A 22,124-nucleotide genomic window follows, 5' to 3' on the forward strand; every position below is an offset into this window, starting at 1 on the left:
CATCTTCCGCCGAATCACTATACATAACTTTATTTCCCCCAAACATATTTATGTAGCTAAAATTAGTTTTAACTAATGTTAAAAGTTAAAACTGGTTTTATCTAAAATCAAAACATATACAGCAGTAAATTAACTAGACAAAACCCGTTTTGTCCAGTAAAAACTAGAATTTACTGCTAGTCAAAAATGAATTTGAGTTAAAACTAGTTTTAACTAGACAAAACGGGTTTTAACAAAGACATTTAGTATAAACTAGTTTCAACTAGTTAAAACGCGTTCTAACTAAAAACGGGTTTTGACTGTAACATATATACGTACAGTCGTAATAAAAAGTAATGACAACGATTTTCAAATTATTTTTAAAAAATACAAAATAAAACGACTTTTGACGACTCCGACTTCGCTTAAATTACCATAAATCTCCGACTCCACGACCCTTGTTAAAATCATAAGAGTGCATAAAGACTAGAAACGGACAGACAGTGCCCCCCATTCCTTTACTTTGTACCGCCACATATTCGGCCGAGAATCCAATATAGTGAGGATGTTTCGAATGTAATCGTATGAAACGTATATTAACTGAATTAATTTCGATAGGAGTTATTTCAGTTAATGGAATAGTTCAGATAATTATACATAAACGAAATCATTCTAATTTACAGCAAAGTCACATTTAAGTTTGTAATTAAGCTCTTTTGTACAAAGTTTCTAATCATTTATTTTGAAAAATAATGATTATATTATTTTGAATTTTGGCTCGGATGTCAGATTGAACCTCTAATGATTACTGTGATTAAGGTCCAGATACTTTGACATTATGTAATAAGTAAATAATTTTATGGTCTATCATGAACACGCAAGATGTTAAAGTCAATGACATGTTCTTTTGGAGATTATTTATTTATTTATACATTTTGTTGATAGTATATGAGATTATCGTCTTCCACTAACAAAAATTCAGCAAAGAGTTGCGCAACTTTCCCGGCTGTAATGAGATTTTATTTAATTAGTTTCAATGTTCTGTGTTTATCTTTTTCGAATCTTCAAATGTTTCAGTAGCTCAAAAATATTAGAATTAAAATATATTTAGATAAGTCCATTTCAGTTTGAAAAAAAAAATTTTTTTAGATCGACAACTGTTACAAAGTTCATCAAGATGTGCAGAAAGAAAATATTTGGAGAAAACTACATTTGCGTTGGACTGAATCCTTTAAGAAACGGGCTTCTGTCACTAAATGTGAACCCTGTAATAACGACTCTTTGGATTTGAAACTGAATGCTTTATATAGTCATCATCATCAATGGCTCGAAACAACCGCTGGAATAATGTTACAACCAAATACCTTGGAACACAAAAATGGGTATAAAAGTTTTTAATTACATTATTTCATTTATATCCATTTATAGATATTAAATATCATTTCAATCAAATTTCAGTTTGTGCAAAGAATCTAATAAGAAGAATAATCAAATGAAGAAAGATAAAGGAATGGTTAATTATGGTATCCGAAATTATCCAATATATATAGCCACTTTGACCGAAAGAAGAAAAAATATAAATACGAATAAAAGCATGGCAATAGGTTCGATGAATTATACAATATATATTACGCTTTATTCAGTAATAATGATTTTATAATTAAAGTTTCTTTTTTATAGAAAGCTCACACATATCTCAAACAAAAAATGGATACGACAGAAACAAACACGGAGGATTTTTCGATAAATAAACTATTAAATTACAACGAAAATTATACTAAATATTTACCTAAATTATATAATCTATAAACAATAATTAAACCATAAAATATGATAAAGTTGAATAATTTACAAATTTATACTATAATTAAATATATACAGAGTGGGGCAGAAAGGACTGACGTTTTTTTTAAAAAATCACATCCGTAATTGTTACTTCAAAAGATATTTGTTGGAAGATGTGAGTTCGTATCGAAATAGCATTTTACAGAATCAAGAATGGAAAACAACCCATATGGTGTCGGTTATCAGTAATGCATTTCTGGAAGCGATTTTGGCGACTTCCACGCGAATAGCTTCCTTCAGTTATTGCAAAGAACGGGTTTATGCTCATATACACGTGCCTTGAGGTGTTCCCACAAGAAATAATCGCACATGGATAGGTGGGACGAACGAGGAGGACAATGAATGTTACTGAACTTGAAAATGAAGCAACCAGGGAAAAGAGGACGAATAACGTCAATTGATGCTCTAGCTGTGTGGGCAGTCTCCCCATCCTGTTGAAACCACACAAGTCTGATGAGAATACGTTTCCATTGTATGTAAAGATGCGGAAACGTATTCTCATCAGATGTATATGACTGAGCCATGTTTTCTCGGGTGAACTCAGGACCTTTTTGAAATTTTTAATAGTATTACAAATTAATTCTTTAGCTGTTTTCGGTTTCTCTAAAACGTGTTCCAGACAAGTTCTTGGTTTCCTTAAGTATAAAAGTTATACTGTTTCTACTTAGTAATTAATGGGCCCGCCAGTGACTAGTGGATAAAACCACTGAACACTGATAGATCGGCGCGAACCAACGACTTATCCACGTGTTTCCGGGTTTTCTTAACATGTCTAACCATAGATAGGATCAGTTTCGTATAGAAAGTCATCCCTAGAGGCATCTATCCTTGTAAGATTGCCAAGTATTGCGTTGACTTATAAAATTTTATCCATCTTAGTAATTAACATCAACTAGTAATTAACATAGATCTGAAGAACAGATTAGATTTCATTGAAAAAATTTCAGCATTTTGTTGCTTAGATATAATCATTTGCTCTATTACGAGAGGAAATGAACCTTTGAAACAACATATGCACCTGAACTCAGTGAAGATTCATGGGAACTTTATCGGACAACCATTTGGCTAACCTCAGATAACAGAAAGTTGAAAGAATATGTCTAGAATTTAAAAAATTCATCTACAGACTTTCTTATCATTAAAATAATAACAATTGGAATAATTTATCATTAACATATTTTGATAAAAATGAGATAAGTTTTCCGTTGCTAAGATAAATGCTGAATTTTTCAATATACAGGGTGATTCAAAAGTCACAGACATTTTCAAAAAAATAATAACACAAACTATTTACAATAATATGATGCGGTTTTCACAGAAATGCTTAGAAAGAAACGGGATTTTTTTAGATGTAATAAAAATTTTAGTACCAAAATAGTTACATTTTTTGCCATAAATGGCGCTGTAAAAAACTGAAATTATTTGTAAATTTGTTAAAGTAAGATTAAAAAATAAATAAAAATGTTCTTATTATAAGCTCTAGTAACAACTTCACAAATTATGTAATCTTATCAACTGCCATCTATGGCAAGAAATGTAACTATTTTGGTACTAAAATTTTTATTACACCTAAAAAAATCCCGTTTCTTTCATGTTTTGTGACTGGATGCAATGTGGATATGCCACATGTTTAGAGAATTTTATTTAGAATTATAGAGAATGTTTAGAGATGTTTATTTAAAGAATCTAAAGATCTGGAATTATTACTAGTGCAGAATGATTCCTAGAGAAAATAGACTTTAGACTACAAATCAAGAGATTTCGTTTGCAAAAGACATTTCGCACCCCACTTTGTTACTAAACAATGGAATGCTATTAACAGAAGTATGTGGAATTTTCTGGGAATAAATGCGATCTTAGGTAAACTTAAAAATTTTATGGTAATTTGTTTATCGAAGCAGTTTTACATAGTTTTGTGATGTTTTGTTTTAGGTGATGCTAAACTTATTTTATGAGTCGTTCAGATGACAACAGAAGAATTTTCATATTTTCTGACACTCCTCATCTCATAAAAATTGTCGGTAATCGGCTTTTTAATGGACATAATTCACATTTAGTTTAATTTTTTATAAACAATAAAATGCTACATTTTTAACAGTAACTTATATATTTACTTATTTATTTATTTAGCTTTGAATGATGAATTTCATAAATGAGAACATTATCAAGTTTTGTTTGCCTGGATTGCAAAGCAAGACGTTTAAAAGTTTGTCCTAATCTAATTCCTAATCATATTTATCCAAACACTTTTCAAAAAATGAAAGTGAAATTGGCTACCCAAGTATGTTTCTATAGAATACATATACAATGGATAATAGTATTTACGATTTATCTTAAAAATTAGATGATGAACCAAACTTGGTTTAGGTAAATTTTAGATTTATAAAAATACTTCAATTTGTCTTATAGGTATTTAACAAGTTAATTGCAGATAGACTGAAGTTTTATGCTCACAGGAATAACATCAATATTACTGATGTAAATCTAACAATCAGATTCACAAAACGTATAAATGATCGTTTTGATGCTCTTAATAGACGATTTCCTTCTGAAGATGTGAGAAAAGAATCAAATGATCTACAAGTATGGGTGAAAATACTGTATTTCCATACTTTTTTACTTTTATGCTTTTTGTGACTTTTGTAGTTTTCTTTTAATAATTTAACAAAATTGGTTATTTCTTAAAGACAACTTAAAGACAACCTCAAGTGGCTAAACAGTGTTAAAAACAGGCATATTCTACCAAAAGAGTTTTTAACTCTCCAAACAGCTGGGGGCTGTAAGTTACTTTATGTCAGCTACAGATCTGATTCAATTTGATACAAATCTGATTTCTATATGACTGCAATTACACTTATGTTTTAACAGGGAAAATTAAACAAGATCCTTTTGAGGTAAGCATATAAGCTAAATTAAAGAATTTTCATCAATTCGATAATTTTTTTTTATATATTAACGCTTCTTTAGTACAATTCGTCAAGCTAGTGGGGAAATGATCATCCAGCAGTACTAACATTTATACACCTTTAATAACTGCTGATGATTTACTCTTTGATAAAATCATTCATATATGGAAATTGCACTATTAATTAATGAACAATAACCAATTTTGGATTTGATAGATTTCCAGCCTTTGACAACAGAAACCTCAAATTCAATAAAAGCCACTCACATTAATAACATTTAAAAAGGCTGGACACTCTTTTAATTCAGTCACTTCCAGAATGTGTTGCTGTTTTTGAACATGATTACAGCAAAGCAGAAGTACGAGACTGCATTACAGTATTTACTCTGTCTGTGGTTTTATCTTTAGACATTTTCTAAAGAAAACTCTATCAAGTTAGCATCGAGGCATTTTCTACATGCAGTAATTCTTTTCCAGTTTAAAAGAAGCTGAACTTGTTAATGTGAAAAATAGAAACGGATTAATTTATTCAAAAAATATCGATTTGGCTACAAATACAAAATTGTGAAGACTACTTTGAAAAACATTATAAAGTATCTGTTTATGAAAAGTGCATAAAACAGGTTTTATGTAACAAGGCATTGAAATTTCTATGTAAAGAACATGCAGAAGAGATGCTAGGTTACATAATTTATTATTATATTCTATTAAGAATAATGCCAATATGCAAAACAAAAGAATTATTTGCTTGGATTGGAAAGCAAGAAAAAGAAAACATTTTCAAAGATGTTTTCAGAGTAAGTTTTATTGTATTATAATTATAAATGAATAAATGATTAAAAACAGAAAATGTCTAATCTCTAATTACTCTATATCTCTGCAAAATTCTCATTTACTTTATGATTATGTTTATAGTATATTAAAATGAAACTACTACTTACAAGTTAGACAACTATATTTCAATAGGAAAATCCCCAACGTTACTAGTGGTTTTATTGCATTGTTATTAGAGCATCCTCATCTTTCTTTCTTACACCGTGTTTACAATATAACTCAAAGCTTTCATAAAGTATTTTATATGAAACTTTTATTCATATAAATTAATTGCACCGGTATTAATTAATAAATCGAAATTATTTTGTAAGAATTTAACATAATTTTAATGAATTTATTAAAAAAATATATTTTGCAGAAGCTTCTAATTTTTTATTTAGAAAATTAATAACCAACGTTTTTAATGCTAAAAAAATAAAGGAAGAAAAAAAATAAACTATTCTAGGGAGTGATAAAATGAGTGCATTTTTAAAAAATTAAGACTTTAAAAGAAACATAAATAATTTTAATGTTTTAAATAATTTTTTATTTTTAAATAAAAATTAATTCGTGCAATTTAAGATCATATTAAACATAATTTTTTGTTGTTTATTCGGAATTGTGACCTTGCAATTTTGAAAAAAGGCTCAACACGTCCTTTTTCTGAATTTACTTATATTTATGAAGGTCTAATTTATATTTAGAAGTCGAGTTACATATCATTTTTATACACAACTTGCATGTGACGTATTGGAGTCCCGGATGTACTGTACATGATTGCGTATATGCGTATTGCTCGGCTCCACATTTGTGACATTTTTGTTCTGTTATAACATCACATGATACATGACAGATTAATCAAACTTTAGTAAACTTTGAGTGGAACACAGTCAACTTGCGACAGAGAGTGGGCGGTGGTCAACTGGCTATCGCCAAGTAGACACCGGACATCCTGGCAACAAAATAATAGATCAATGATAGACAAAATATAAAGTTTTCTTTATTAAAATCACCATTCTTTCCTATTGATCTATTAACCCAGTAAATGACCCATTAAACTTAAATAATATTTTATTTACTTTAAATACAATAGGAAAAATCTGATTAAGACTAAATATTTCCACTCCAAGTAGCAGTNCGCCAGCATCCAATCTCAGCCATCACATTAATTGCTTGGAGGTCCGGCCCCCAGTCAGTAAACTTAATCCTAATTTGGCCCTTCTTCACAAAAGGTTGTGCATCCCTGCTTTAAAGAATTTTTTGTCTACATAAGAAAAATGTTTCAAAACTTAAGTAATATTTTATTGTTAATTGTCTACTTGGACTTTACTTATTAATAGGACTTTATACTGGTGTATAAAGATCGGCTCAGTACTGAAACTTAAATAATATTTTATTTACTTTAAATACAATAGGAAAAATCTGATTAAGACTAAATATTTCCACTCCAAGTAGCAGTAAAACCCGTAGCAAACTTACAAAAAGTAAAAAAAAACATTCACATCATTATAAAAAAACATTAAAAACAATCCCGTAAATGAAATTAAATTAGGTAAATGTTGTAAAGTATGCGTTTACAGGTATTTTTGAATTGTGTAAGATTTTCAGAAGTAGGATAGATATTCCATATAGATTATTCATATTTTGTAAAGTAAGTAGAAATAAGAGCTTTGCGAAACAAATCATCTAAAAAAATCCAGCAACGAGTTGCTTAACTTTCCAGGCAACACTTAAAACTGCGTGTGTGGCACCATCTGTTATGACATTTTATTTTAAAAAACTTTTTATATTTTTAATTATTATAAAATGGCAAAAAGCTTAATTTTCAGGGTAGAGATAGGTTTTATAAAAAATTGTAAATGCTAATTCAAAGTCCAAATTTCAAATTCAATTTTAAAGTCCAAAATTGTAAAAATTTGGGATGATTTTTTTTATTTATCGTTATATTTTCCCTTTGTTATATATAGCAGCCAGGAAAGTAAAAAGGTGTAAAAATACATTAAGAATTAAACAAGTTCCTCTTTGGTGTTTTTAGGCGGATCCAATAAGACTGTATATAACTGTATATGTATGTATTATATCATTAAAATATTAATGATATAATGTATCAAACTATTTAATGCGTTCTTTAAAAGAGAAAAGATCCTGTCTGGACCTGACGAAATTCGGAGGGTAATGTAACAGGAACAATATATATATATATATATATATATATACTAGCTGTTACCCGCGGCTTCGCTCGCGCTGATTTTGCAAGCAAATCCTACTTACATTTAATATTTCAACAACCATAGTACTGTAATTGTTATTTAACACCTACCGCTGAGAATGATAATTGCTGAGAATCAAACGAAACTGTTTTTTATTTGATCAATTTTCTGGAACGTTTACAATCGTTCTATATACAAATCAATATGCAAAAAGAAATTCGAATATAAAACGGTTCGAACATTTGGTTAAAATATCGAAATACAGTATATAAAAAATATTTATAACAATGTCTGAAATGTTATCAATTTAATACCCCTAAGTACTCAATGAAGACTAAACGTAATTAAAAACAAAAATCGCATCTAAAATAGTACAATAGAAGCCGTTCTTCAGGTTAAGCCTTAATGCTCTCTCTCTCTCCCCCTCGTGGGGGAATTTCGAAAAATCTCTTCTTAGTGTGCGTTTTCATGACTTACCCTACTAAAACGCAATTTAAAACAAAAAATCGCATGTAAAATAGTATAGTAGAAGCCTTTCTTTATATTAAGCCTTAATGCTTTCCCTCTCCCCTCGCAGGGGAACTTCGAAAAATCCCTTTTTAGCGTGCGTTTTCATGACGTACCCTAACTATGTACCAAATTTCACCTGTAGGTTCTGGAACTTTCTAGAAAAAACTGGAACATTCTCATTGAAGCATCACACATTTTCGAAGTCAACCACTTTCAAACCCCATATCTCTCACACCCTTATAGCTACCGAGACGCAACCACCATAGTGCACGATGGGAGACTTGGGGCTAATATCACATACAAACACCATTCATGTGCGATGTGTAGTTTTGGCTGCAGAGTGACGTATAGGTACAGTACAAACACGTCCATATATAGCAGACCCCGCCACGCGTTGTTGTGGCTCAAAATGTATCTATTATAAATGTATAACACTTCCCCCGTGGGGGGAAATTTTTCGAAAAATTTTTTCTTAGTATACATTCTCTTGACGTACCCTATTAAAACGCAATCAAAAACGCAAAAACCCGCGTCTAAAATAGTATAATAGAAGCAAAGTTCTTCACGGTAAGCCTTAATCCTATTCATCTCCCCCCAATGGGGGGAATTTCGACATGTATATTATATAAAAACACGTACGTATTCGAATGCAGCGTTGTGTCAAAATTTCAAAGGAATCGGTAGGAACAAACGAACATTACATTTTTATTTATATAGATAGATAGAACATGATCTGTTTTAGTTCATTTTCACAGAAAAGCGTAACGCCTCACAGAAAAGCAAACTTAGGTCGTCGTACTCGTAGCGCCATCTGTTGGACATAAAAGCCTTAACCATAGATGATATCTTTTAATTTATATGAATGTTTAACGGAATAATATATAGCCTATATCCACCCTGAGGTTCCATTCTAAATACTGGTGAAAGAATTTTTGAAATCGAATAAGTAGTTTCGGAGATTACCCGCTACATCCAAACTTAATTACTTCTTACTTACTTACAAACATTACCTCTTACATTACATCTTACTTACATTACAAACATTACAAACAGTCTAATAAATTTAAAGTCTAAAATCATGAAAGTGACAGTTAGTAAAATTATAAATATTAACGATATTTACGAATAAACAATGTTCAAAACCAAAATAAATAGTATTTATGTGAGGGGCCGAAAGATGAAAAGAAATTTCAAAACGAAATAACGATAATATGCGATATATCATTGCATCTCCATTGCGTCTGGACTGTCCAGCGGTAATAATCAACATGTGGGAGCGGTTGAGTCAGAGATCAATGTCTCGTTTATAAACAGCACAACCCGTTTATTAGACACTTACAAGTTAGTTAATTTACAATAAAAGTCAATAGTACTTTTCACGAAGGGTTGAAGTTCCTGTCGATTTCGGCGCGTAGTTTTCAAAAAAAGAAGAAAGTTCGGCGATGAAGGTGGTTTCCATTCGCTGATCGAATGTTGCATTCTAAGTCCAGTTCTCGAACAGGATACGATGTCCGGTGAATGCAGATCGAAATTTCCGAAGTTTCTCTCAACGAAGGTCTATAACTTTCAGGGCTGTGGAGTCGCGTAAAAATCTACCGACTCCAACTCCGACTCCGACTTTTCCTTACCATCCGACTCCGACTCCGACTCCGACTAGGGGCAGACTTGTTACCGAAAGAGACCCGGAAATTCTGATGTCATTATGTGACTTCAGAATAAAAGATTCAATAAATAGAGTTGTAATAAAGATAGAGCGTAGAAACTTTTTATTCCAAAGCTAAAAGACTTCTCTAAGTAATATTATATATATTCTCTAAGTAATAAATATATACCGGATAATTTTTACTTTTCCGGCTGTTATATATAACAGAGGAAAAGTGTAGCGCTCGGTCAAAAAATTACCCCTCCCAAATTTTTACATTTTTGGACTCGGGACACCTTGAAATTTCGACATATGCAAAAGATTCGAGGTTTTTTTCTATATGTGTGGATGTTATACTGTGTGTTGGGGGCATGATTTCGTTCACCCTGTTTGAAGCCTAATAATTTCTGTGGTCAGAGTGGTCAGAATCGGAGTCAGATGGTTTAACACAGGAGTTAGTTATTTAAGTCAAAGTGGTTGAACTAAATCATGTCCCCATATACATTCTAACATCTTAAGCGAGAACATCTTAATTAACTGGTTTTACTGTACTATTATAAAATGGCAAAAAAAGCTTACTTTGAGGGGTAAAGATGAGTTTTATTTTATTTTATTTTATTTTTAATTTTGAACGCTAATAACAAGTAAAATATTCATTAAGAGATATGACACATGACCACTTTTATGTCTTCACCCTGTCGACCTTTAATTAAGAACCAAAATTTAATAGTATTAATGCCCCTTTATACGCAAGCTACAGTGCCACATTTCGTTTCTTAAACTTTACCCATTCTGAGATATTGTTTAATATCTCAGAACAGAAAATAAAGAAATTAAACAAATTAGACGCCAACACACACGCGCGCGCGAATTTTTCCCCTTTATTGACTTTTTGAGGGGTTCGGGAGGTCTCCAAAGTGTAGATTTGCAAAGCAAAAAAAAACTTGGAGGGTCAAATTTGACACGCTTCCAATACTTTTCCGTTTTATATACATAACAAGTTTGTAAGTAAAAAGGAGTCGGAGTCGGCGGATTTTTTGACGACTCCGACTCCGACTCCGACTCCGAATAAAACATCAAAACTCTACGACTCCGACTCCGACTCCACAGCCCTGATAACTTTCGAAGAATACATCGTCAAAGGACGAAGAAAGAAGCTTGTGGAAACATCCCAGCGAAGGACATAGTCTCGCGGGACGCGGGCAAAGAACCGAGTGTCCTTGTGGCAGTAGCGTAGCGTAGTGGGGCGGCATTTTTAGGGGGCGGCAAAATTTCAGAATAAATAATAATAATATCTTGTAAAAATTTGAACCATTTCATTTCATATTTTTGTCGCACCTACTATTCGGACCGATTGAAATGAGCACAGAATTTTTCATTACTTATTCTGTGACGAAACTGAATTTTAGTCTTTTAATTAAACTGAGATACCTAAATAAAGATGCGGCGAAATTTTCCTCCGCCCCGGGAGGCTGACACCCACGCTATGCTACTGCCTTGTAGCCTGGGCTTAAATATCTTGTGGTCTCTCAAATCGTTACGTTATTGGTTATTAATCCCATTTCTCGATCCCCGATTAGTCTTTCTCTGTTATCGTGTGAAATTGGACCAGATCGGTTCAGGAGAAAGACAATTGTTTATTAATTAATACAATTCGACACCGTCTTTCGTTCGGTGTTGAACGAACCTTGTACCTTAACTAACACTTCCATTTTTGTTGGTCTTATAAAAAAATTTAATTTACTAACTTTTCTCCCATTTTTACCGCGAGGTTTTAATTTTATTTTCCCCCTTTTCCTTTATAATACAGTTCCCTTAATATTTTTATAATTAATCGAAAAAATCAAGATTCGTTTTCGTTTTGATATATGGTTAAAAGAATGTTTTTCATCCCAGCCAGGGCCTCACATTTATAAGTAGACATTTCAAAAAACTGACTACTGTATTGTAATATCTGAGTTAAAAACAAGAAAATTTCATAATTTAAAAAAATTTCAAATGTTTACAGCTGGCTTTCCTTAGGCTCAAGCGAAATTTACGCCACACTTACAGTCGACCCCCTATAACGCGGTAGATACGTTCCACTTTATAAGAATTTCGCGTTGTAGGAATCCTTAAATACACGAGCCAATCACAGCCCGGCACGTGTGCAGTTTACGGACTAAGGCTGTTTGAAAGGTTTTCTTCCATAAAATTAATCGATTCTAGACTAATTTGACTCAACATTTCCAAAACACGTATAATTTTTTGAGAATAATCCGTATAAACTATGCTATAAACAAAAAAATTGTAGGATTACTTATCGAGTGTGCACCGTTCGACGACGCCATTGGTTAAGCTTGTTTTCGTCGCGGAGCAGCGCACCAAACGGCGGCCGCGTTTTCTAAGTTATTTTTCTGAGAAAAATTTGTTGAACTTTGGAGACATCATTAATAGAAATAATTTTTATCGCCGTTGAATAAGAAATGTTTCTTTCACAAGAAATGTATAAAATTACAGTATTGTATTAGACTTACAGTACCTAATTTATATACTGTATAGACGAAAGTAAACTCAACTTACCCACCTAAACTCTCCGTAGTGTGTAAGTAGTTCGCTGCTCATCCATTATTGGTCCAGATTCGACCAATTCTGTCGCGACACGAGTCGGCGATGACGTTTTACCACATTTTACGAGTCTCTTTTAGCGTCTTTATACGAATAAGGTCGCAATTTTTTCGCCGCGATATACGAATCCGCATTATATGAACCCGCGTTAAGGGGGTTCGGCTGTATAGCGCTCAAAGTGGCAGAAATATTTATTACCCACTTGTTTTCTATCGTCGCAATTAATCGTCCCATGATTAATTACGGCGATAGTTTGGTTTATTATTTATCACGCCACTTTCATAACATTACAGCTATTGATAGCTTAGACCAGTTGGCCCGATGGCCGAGTAGGCAAGGTGGCAGCCTACCGCTCTGGGGGACCCGGGCTCGAATCCGAACGGGTCGTCAAAAAATCCCCAGGAATTTTTCGGGGGGTGGTCCGTTCGGATATGTCGGGCCCCGTCCCTCACCCCCGCAGCCCCATTGTGGGCCTGGCCGAACCCATAATGGGCTTGCAAAAAGAGGCCCTCTTAATGTTCACAGGGCGGAAAGAGTTAACAACAAAAAAAAAAGCTGAGACCAGTATATCTATCGACTCTGATATTATGTAGTAATCTTGCTAAAAAGTTCCTCTTAGTCAACAAACGAACCTGTATTATCGTATTTCATATAAGTTCCAAAAATAATATATTCATCCATTTATTAATTATCATCTATTTTTGTATTCGCTATTTTATATAATTTTTTTTTTTTCAGAAGTTACGATGAGAATGATGAATTATTTATACATAAATATAAAGTTGGCAACACGTTATTAGATGATATTTATCCCATATATTTCCCGCCTGTTCTTTAGCACGTGGCTTGATGTTAATGCGTTTCTATGGTAAGTATATCATTGAATTCGTTTCTGTAATGGAGTTATCTGTAAAGAAATTCGGAAACAAATGCATCTCTGACACGGTTGGGATTTTATCAGAGTTGTAAAGCTCAACTTTATTAGATAATGGATAATTATATCTGTCCTCAACGGTTTCCTTATTGACATTATATTTGTGCTCCTTTAGCCTGATTCCCAAATTTCTTGTAGTAACACCAATATAGTTTTTCTTGATTCCTAATTCCATGTTTTTGTAAGGAATTCTGGGTTAAATTTCAGATGCGTATACTGTCATGGCGGTGGTCGTTACTGTTCGTTCTCCCGACGGACTTGAATTGATACATACTAGTTATTGATACGTGTGTTCAAGAACTACCGCGAATCAATAACTAGTGACGTTGAACAATCGGCAGCCTGCCGACGGCTCTCCTCCGGGAGAAGTTTGTCGAGAGTACGAACAGTCGGGATCGCCGCCATGACAGTATACGCATCTGAAATTCAATCTGAAAGTCAATAACAATGACGGCCTTCCTTAAATTGAAGATTCAACAGAAAGGTTCCTCAAAGATACATTTTTTAGACATAGATAGTGAATTCAAGGAAATGTATTTGGTCACCAGTGTGTACAGTACATCAAACTGACACATAGCCTGCTTTACATCCCATCACACTCGAATGATCCTTACTGATATAAACTGGCTGCCTTTTGAACTCTCATTAGAAGAGCCTTTCTGTATTGTAGTAGTGTAGTTGATAGACAGGAGGAGATAAACAGAATATTGCAGATTGCCAGAACTGTAAGATACAGAACAGATATGATAACAGGATTCATTAGAAGCTACAAAATAGGCGCAACAAAGACTCCATGCAATGATATTGGTAAAATCACAAAGTTCACATATCAAAGGCCATCATGAAAGAAATTTCGGACCACAAAAAGTTCAAATTGATTAAGAACTCTGAACCTATATAAGATGTTAAGGAATGACAAGGACAGCATTAATAAAGAAGGAAAAGCATTAATGCAAGGGATGCAGAAGGGCTACCATCTGCGTGGAAGTACTTAGTTAAAAAGGTTTTAAAGAGCTCATAACTTATGCCTTAATTTTTCCATTTTTTACATTTTTTGTATATTATATACAATATTATGACATGATATATAATATTATATCTGTTTGTTGTTTTATTTTATTTTTATATATATGTATAAAAATGAAATAAACAAAATAATTATAACAAGAATCTCTATATATATATATAGATTGTTGTTATAATTCTTTTGTTAATTTTGTATTTGAATTTGTTCCATTGTTATCAGACAAAAAAGTTAAATATTTATAAATTTGATTGAAATTAATTGAATACTTAATATTGGTTTCTCTCTAAAATTATAAATTTTTGCAAATACAGTACATACACTGGTCAAAACATTTGGGGGAGCAAGAGATGTATAGAAAATCATTTCTGAAGAATAAATACAGTAAAATATACAGTAATCTATGAAAAAATATGCATTTGAGCCATTTTTTCATTTATTGCACTTCTTACAATATGCTGATCAAGAATATGCACATTGACATCCAGAACAAATTACTTTTTAAAGATATTGTGCTAATTTAAGTAGGTTGTATGATTTCTGTGAATGACCAAAATTGTTGTACATCTGTGTAGCATGGAATTAATGTTGGAGGAATTCTTTGCCACTTTTTAAAGAGGAAGTCACTTGTTCCTCTGATTGTTTTCACCAGTGTAACATTTTGAGATGATTTTTCAATTTAGTATATAGAAATAAATTTATATTTTTAGCTTAGTATAATCAATCTTATCTTGATAATAATTTTTGTGACATATTTGACAGAAGTATACTACTTCACAACTAACATCCAAATATTTTTTTTTTTTTTTTTTTGTGGTTTTAGTTCCCTTACCGCTCAGAGAGCACAAAGAGGCCAAAACATCCAAATATTATTGAGCTATAACTTTTATATTGGAAAACTAATAATAAATGATTAAATTTTTAACAAAAATTACACTCTCTTCTTTCCTTGGAAAATACTTTCTGGCAATTTGTGTATATATGCTTCAGAACTTTCTACCATTTATCTATATTGTTTAAATGATTTTCTTCTAGTCATATGCTTTGATCCAATTAATTTCAGAGGCTTTTGATGGAATTAATATCTAGCTCTAGAAGAACTACCTTAGATGTTACAATTTCAACAGTAAAATATGTACAGTACTATTCTCAGAATATTATCCTAACATTACTTATCTATTTAGATTTTGGCTATTTATGGTTTATATGACAATTAATGATCCAAAAGTAAACAATCTTGATATTGATACACTACATAAACATTTACGGCAAAATAATGAGTTTTATGACAGCTGTATTAATTAAAACTTTAAGCATTTTTTAAAAGACAAAAATAAAGAATAATACAAGTTTTTCTAAAATAAGCTGGCATTATAAATATGATTAATGATTTTGAACATTATTCCCAGATAATCTTAGATAAATATGGAACAAAGTAATCGAAAGAAAAAACGAAAATTAAAGGAAATTGATGATATTAAAACAAAGAAGAGAAACTTGGAGAAAATGGATATAGATGAACCTGGATTAAAATCAGCAAAAAAATTAAAACTGAACAATGATTCTAAATCAGGAGAATTTCAAGTGAGTATTTGATAGATAAAATTAAGTGTTTAAAATAATAAATTTAGTAACTTGCCACACACTTTTAATTCAAATGTAGCTTGTGTTAGACTTGGATTATATGAATTAAAGGAAAGAATAAAATATTTTGACCATATGTTATGTTTTAAATATTTTAATGGAATATTATACAATTCCTGGATCATCCTGCAAATACCCGATAGGAGAATGCATAATACAACATGATTATACACTCCTTATTAGCCATATCTCGTAGATCGTATTTCTATCATAATGCATTGCATTCTTGTCCAGTGGAACATATCTTGTATTATGATTTTTCACAATATAAAAGAACATGTAAATGTATTTTATATAATTGTCCAGTAATATAATGTGCTTTTTTAAATTTTTTACTTTTTAAATTTATGAATTTTTTTACATGATATATTTTAATTTTACATCATTGATTTTACAATTTTATATTATTTGATACTATTTATTTGTCCTTTTAGATAATATAATTTTGTACTTAACTACATTTTATAATTCATATCTTATTTTTTGTTATATGTATATATGTTAATTTTAATTTTTCTTGGGTTGTTTTATCATATAATGCAGGTGGTTATTGTTATGGGGTGGAAATCAACAATCATAAGACTTTTCCAACTGTATGTAAAATAAATAAATAAATATTAATTTTTAATTTTAGGTAGATGATTTTTCAGGGGATGTAGAACAAAGATCTTCTGGTAAGTTTTAAATCATTATTTATTTTAATTAGTTTTTAAATTATCAATGAATTAATGAATTAGAGAAAAGGTTGAAAATTTAGAAAAGCTTTTAAAACACAGTAAATGTTCAATGACTATGAATAAATATTTACAAAGTGAGGTATTGCTTACTTTGTAAGTGTATATCTCACTTCATAAATATTTATTTTCACATTAGGTGTTTAATTATCAGTGATTATTACTTGTTAGACAGAGTTCTTGAAAACTTTAACAAACATCTTTAAAAATTATATATTGATCTAACGTAAGGTACTTATTGTTAAAGCCCTGCATGGTTCATCATATGGTAGTTCTTCTCAACGGTATGCATCTTGTTGAGGCTATTTGCATGATAGATGAAATTAACACTCATTTAAAAAATCAAAATCACATTTATTTCAATTTTATTAAAATGAAAAATAAAGAAAAGGAAACCTCTTTGAAATAGCAAAATATACCATACTTCAAAAATTCAAATTTAACAAAATGATTTTTCTAGTATAATATAAATAGCATGTAGAATCCAGGACTATTTTTTTTTTATATAAAATAATATTTGTATCTATATTAACATATTTATTGAAAAGTTAAAGAAGCAAACTTCAATGATGAAGTTCATGAGATATTATTTTTGACTTCATTTCTGTCACAAATAATACATTTTTCTTTAAATGTAACTCGTCCAAGGAAGTGTTAAAAATGTCAGATTGTATATACAGTAGACTCCCCCTATAATTACGATTCCTATAAAACTGCGAAAAAATTGCGACGGTATCTGTAAAAACCCGTAAAAAACTCCTATAATTACGTAAAACGTCATCGGGCAGCCAAACTACTTTCCCGCTGTTCGTAGCACCACGCTACGGAGAGATTACTATTGTCTGTACAGTATTATATATAAATTATATATAAATTAGGTACTGTATATATAATTATATATTAACTTATTGTAACTTTATTATAATTAAATATATAATTTCCGCTGTCTAGCGTGGTGCCACTCTATGGAGATTTTACACTAACTATCGTCTGTACAGTATGTAAATTAGGTACCGTAAGTCTAATACAGTACTGTAATTTTATACATTTCTTGTGAAAGAAACATTTCTTATTCAACGGCGATTAAAATTATTTATATTAATGATGTCTCCAAAGTTCTACGAAGTTTTCACAGAAAAATAGGTTGTTAGAAATTGACCGCTATTTGCTGAGCTGTTCCGCGACGAAAACAAGCTTTAGCAATGGGGATGTCTAATAGTGCACACTCGGTAAGTAATCCTACAATTTTTTGTTTATAGCGTAGTTTATACGGATTATTTGCAAAAAAAAATATACGTATTTTGGAAATGTTGAGTCCGATTAGTCTAGAATCGATTAATTTTATGGAAGAAACCTTTCAATCAGCCGTAGTCCGTAAACTTCACACGTGTCGGGCTGTGATTGGAACGACTCATAAGAAATCGGATTCCTAAAAAATGGAACGTATCTATGATCTTATAGGGGGGTCGACTGTACAATGGGTAGGAAGGAACCATACTGAGATGACCAAATTTGATGACGTTTTGGATGAGGAGAGGATATAAAAGAAGTCACTGCCTTGATTATTAAAAGGCTCTTCTCACAAAAATTCCTCCTCAAAAGTTTTCCTCTTCCAAGTTTTCCTGCTGTTTGCACATCAAAGGTTTAGATTTACCATTCAAGCAATGTGAACTGTCATTAAGAATTGCAAGACAATGTACAAGTATTATATTTGACTGACTTAGAAGAAACAATAAGCATTGTTTGATGAGGGACTGCATCACCAAAAAGAGATATTTAGATTGACCTGCAGATTAATTGTGAATGCACTCTCTCCAGATAGATAGATAGATGCAAACATGTATTGATAAATTTGTTAGTTACTTGTTTATGCTTATTATTATACACTTAGTTTAGCTTAAATGTCCTTTATTATTATCCTTGAATTAAATAAATCAATTCCAGTTTGTTCACCTCTCTAATTCCTCCTCTGTTCTCTTACTATGAGTCCTCATATGAAATCATTCATGCTCAGAAAAGGTTTGCTATGAACCAAAAATCACAGGTGGTGTCAAGCATCCTGACTGAAGCTAATTTTTACCTGTCACAAATATACAGAATATAAAAACATACTCTTATTTAGAAAAGCACAGTATTCAAAAATTCAGCCTTAAATATTATTTGACATTTAATGGAATGATTTTTCTAGAAGAGTACAAACAATTAATTTGGTTGTTGTCAACACATTTATATCTTAACTAATATTCCTTGAATTAAAATTCTTAGGAATATAAGTTACATTGGTACTTTTCTTTAGTTGGAAGTCATTTCATTGGCTGCTATTATTTAATAATGATTATAAGTAATCAAAAACTTATTTTCCATTAAAAATGATTTTGATTTTGGTTCAGCATGTATCACTTTAGTTATTTTCTTGATGTTCCAAGTTGAAAAGTGTTTTTTTTTTATTTTTTACTTTAATCCATTTTGAATGAATGAATTTTCCAACTATTCATCCAAATACCAATGTAAGCACCTTCATTTGTTTTTATGCCCACATTTTGGATTTTTTCACTTTAAATTCATTATAATATGTTTTTTGAAACAACATTCAAAATATAACAAATTTGTGCATAATACAAAAAACATTGACATCAGACATGGACAAATGTGGCTCTTTTTGAGTTACATGCGGCTCTTGCTGAAAGTGTTAATTTATGCTTTTTATTATTATTTTTACAATTTTATTTCCACAATTTTGTAAAAATATGTTTATTAAAAAAATTCAATATTTGTTTTATATTATGTAATAAAATCACGGTACAGAATAAAAAAAGTACAGAACTGCGGCTCCCACGCATTTTGCAAAACCTACATTTTGGCTCCCACTGAACTCTTGCTCGCCCATCCCTGGTTTATTTTATCAATTTTTGGAATTTTTCATTCTCCACAAGCTGTCTCAAAGACTCATTTATATTACAGCATATTAAACAGGGCATGATATGTTTGAATTTTGATTGTATAAACAAAAATATATTTAAACAGTATTAAATAAAATTAATCTTAATTTAATCTTTGAATTGTATAAAATGTAATTAATTCACTGTCACCCATTCAAGCTCACCTACATTGCTTCTCTAAGTGGTGTAGAAGAGCACGATATGGTGTATCACATGACCTTGGAAAGCCCATGTGATACACCATGTAGAACTTTACCAGATGGGTACCTAATTTAATTTTATTTTAATATTATTCTCATTTTATGGATGAAATTTTTAAATGTAATCTCCATCAACTTAGACTTAGAAGAATTCTTAATATAATATAATTTTTAAATTTCATACACATCTGGAACACGATGTTGTACAAGGTATCCCTCGTACAACATGGTTTAAGAATTTGAAAAATCCATACAAAATTTCACAAATTTTAAGCGTAAACTCCATTATTCAATATTTTTTAAATTCAAGTAAGCATGCATGTTATCTCAAATTTGCCCATTGAGTTTAGAATATTGAAATTTTCAATTTATTTTGTGCCTTTTGTAAGATTTATTTTTACCTGTCCTGCGTTGTTCCTGAAAATATTCGTGTTGATCTCATTGACCTACATGGGCAATCCCAAATATTTTTGTGTTTACATCGGAACGTTTTTGATACTAGATGTCACTATGTGTAACAATTTTTATATTAAAACAAACTTTTAAAATATAATTTTTTTTTTTTCTATATTATCCAATATATTTGTTTTGTTTGTGCAACGTAAAAAAATAATTTTTAATGATACAGTAAACACGATTATTATTTTTAAAAAAAAAATTTTAGGCTTAACATCAATGAAAATTCAACATGGCGTCACAGGCAACAGATAAAAATTTCAGCATCGAATAGGTTAATGAAAACTAATGGTACAATTTTTTTCTCCTTTGTCCTACCTTTCCTATCAACCAGGTGTCCTTGTCATTGCTTTCAGACTTTAGCCTTTAAGGCTGTCATTATGTTTTGCTTTTATAGATTAATCTTTGTGTTTAGTAAAATTTATTTAATCTATTTAAAATCAATGAGACTTTTGCTTGTCTCATGACATGCCTGCACTCTTATCTTTTCTTTAATAAAACAAAGAATTAATCTCTTCGTAGACTGTATATTGTAATAATTACACTACTCATACACCTTATATAATACAGCCAAATTTATTATAACACTTCAAACGTTTTCGGACATCTTTAATGCCCTTTTTCAAGAACGAACCAACGAAAATCGAATCTTGGCGAATTCATAAAAACGATAAATGCGTTTTGGAACGCTATTTAAACAAACTCTTATTGCGCAGAATCGTGCCGTTTGTTTACCGTTAAAAATAAAGAATACTAACAATAACCACTAATATGATACATCAACCATACATATATGAACCTAACATAAATAAAGACAACAATGCTAAATATAACCATAAAATCACTAATAATAATGCACGTGTAGCCCGATTGCACCTTTCCTATGCATGCTTTTCCAAAATTCGTCTTGCTATTTCTATTATTTCGCTCCGTTATATTAAGCTCGATCTCCATGCTTCCGATATTTTACTTGCTTCTCTAAAGTTAATTGCTTGTCCTTCTTGACTATTTTTACAAATATGCCACGCCTCTGCGTATTTGAGATGCCTTTTGTCGTGAATTTTTTGTACTAACTTTGCCTTATCCCACTCTGCTTTAACTTCTGTAGGGTCTGCTAGGATGTATGTCGCTAGCGCTGTGACTGGCTGCTCATTTCGTATGTTTCGTTTGTGCTCTATCATTCTTTCTTTGAGCGATCTCCCTGTAGCTCCAATGTAAAACAGCTCTTTCTGTCGCCTTTTATCTGTTATTGGAACACTGTATACTCCGGGCAGAAGGTTTCCGTCTACCTCGTCTTTGTCTGTTCTTAACATTTGGTAAACTGTTGGATTTCTTTTGTAAATTATTTTCTTTTTTGTTGCTGCTCCTATTCTTTTGTATATATTATTTAACTGCGCCCTGTACTCCATCATCGTATACTCTTCCCTTTTATTTCTTAGATTGAGCTCGTTGCTGCCTGTTTTTGTTTTGTTGGTTATAGCCTTAATGTTAACCCCAAACTGCCTTGCTAGCTTTTTTATATATTGCATCTCTTCATTTCTATCTTGCCTTTTGCTACAGTGCGAGTGCGCTCTTGCTATGAGCGCCCTGAAAGCTGCAAGTTTATAGGTTGCTGGGTCGTGAGAATTCCAGGGAATAAATAATGGGTTATATGTAGGCTTTCTGTACACCTTTGTAGTTAT

At 31.3% G+C, this 22,124-nt stretch overlaps 2 protein-coding genes and 1 long non-coding RNA gene across 6 annotated transcripts in view; all 3 read left to right on the forward strand.

Annotated features, from left to right (window-relative positions):
- LOC111630200 (uncharacterized protein C1orf194 homolog) overlaps window positions 1-1,803 on the forward strand; it is a 6,164-nt gene extending 4,361 nt beyond the window's left edge. Inside the window, exons 2-4 of one of the 2 annotated variants that reach the window (XM_023374263.1) lie at window positions 1,129-1,361; window positions 1,438-1,583; window positions 1,646-1,803. In XM_023374263.1, coding sequence (XP_023230031.1) covers window positions 1,129-1,361; window positions 1,438-1,583; window positions 1,646-1,659 — 393 coding nt within the window. In that variant the 3' untranslated portion in view covers window positions 1,660-1,803. The remainder of the gene's footprint in view (window positions 1-1,128; window positions 1,362-1,437; window positions 1,584-1,645) is intronic. The other variant, XM_023374262.1, reaches the window with a different exon arrangement.
- A 1,404-nt stretch (window positions 1,804-3,207) lies between these two features.
- Window positions 3,208-5,461, forward strand: LOC111630204. 3 transcript variants are annotated; one of them, XR_002757475.1, is made up of 5 exons: window positions 3,208-3,845; window positions 3,955-4,105; window positions 4,234-4,407; window positions 4,512-4,718; window positions 4,792-5,461. It is a non-coding gene; the product is annotated as an uncharacterized LOC111630204 (long non-coding RNA). The 3 variants fall into 3 exon arrangements; XR_002757474.1 differs by having other exon boundaries at window positions 3,208-3,684; window positions 3,757-3,845; window positions 4,512-5,461; XR_002757473.1 differs by having other exon boundaries at window positions 4,512-5,461.
- A 7,787-nt stretch (window positions 5,462-13,248) lies between these two features.
- LOC111630194 (ribonucleases P/MRP protein subunit POP1-like) overlaps window positions 13,249-22,124 on the forward strand; it is a 60,893-nt gene continuing 52,017 nt past the window's right edge. Inside the window, exons 1-3 of the mRNA XM_023374256.1 lie at window positions 13,249-13,379; window positions 15,879-16,053; window positions 16,748-16,787. Of these exons, the coding sequence (XP_023230024.1) occupies window positions 15,895-16,053; window positions 16,748-16,787 (199 nt within the window). The 5' untranslated portion in view covers window positions 13,249-13,379; window positions 15,879-15,894. The remainder of the gene's footprint in view (window positions 13,380-15,878; window positions 16,054-16,747; window positions 16,788-22,124) is intronic.

This window comes from Centruroides sculpturatus, unplaced genomic scaffold, assembly GCF_000671375.1.
Source record: "Centruroides sculpturatus isolate CEXI.00-Female unplaced genomic scaffold, Cexi_2.0 scaffold613, whole genome shotgun sequence".
NCBI lineage: Eukaryota > Metazoa > Arthropoda > Arachnida > Scorpiones > Buthidae > Centruroides > Centruroides sculpturatus.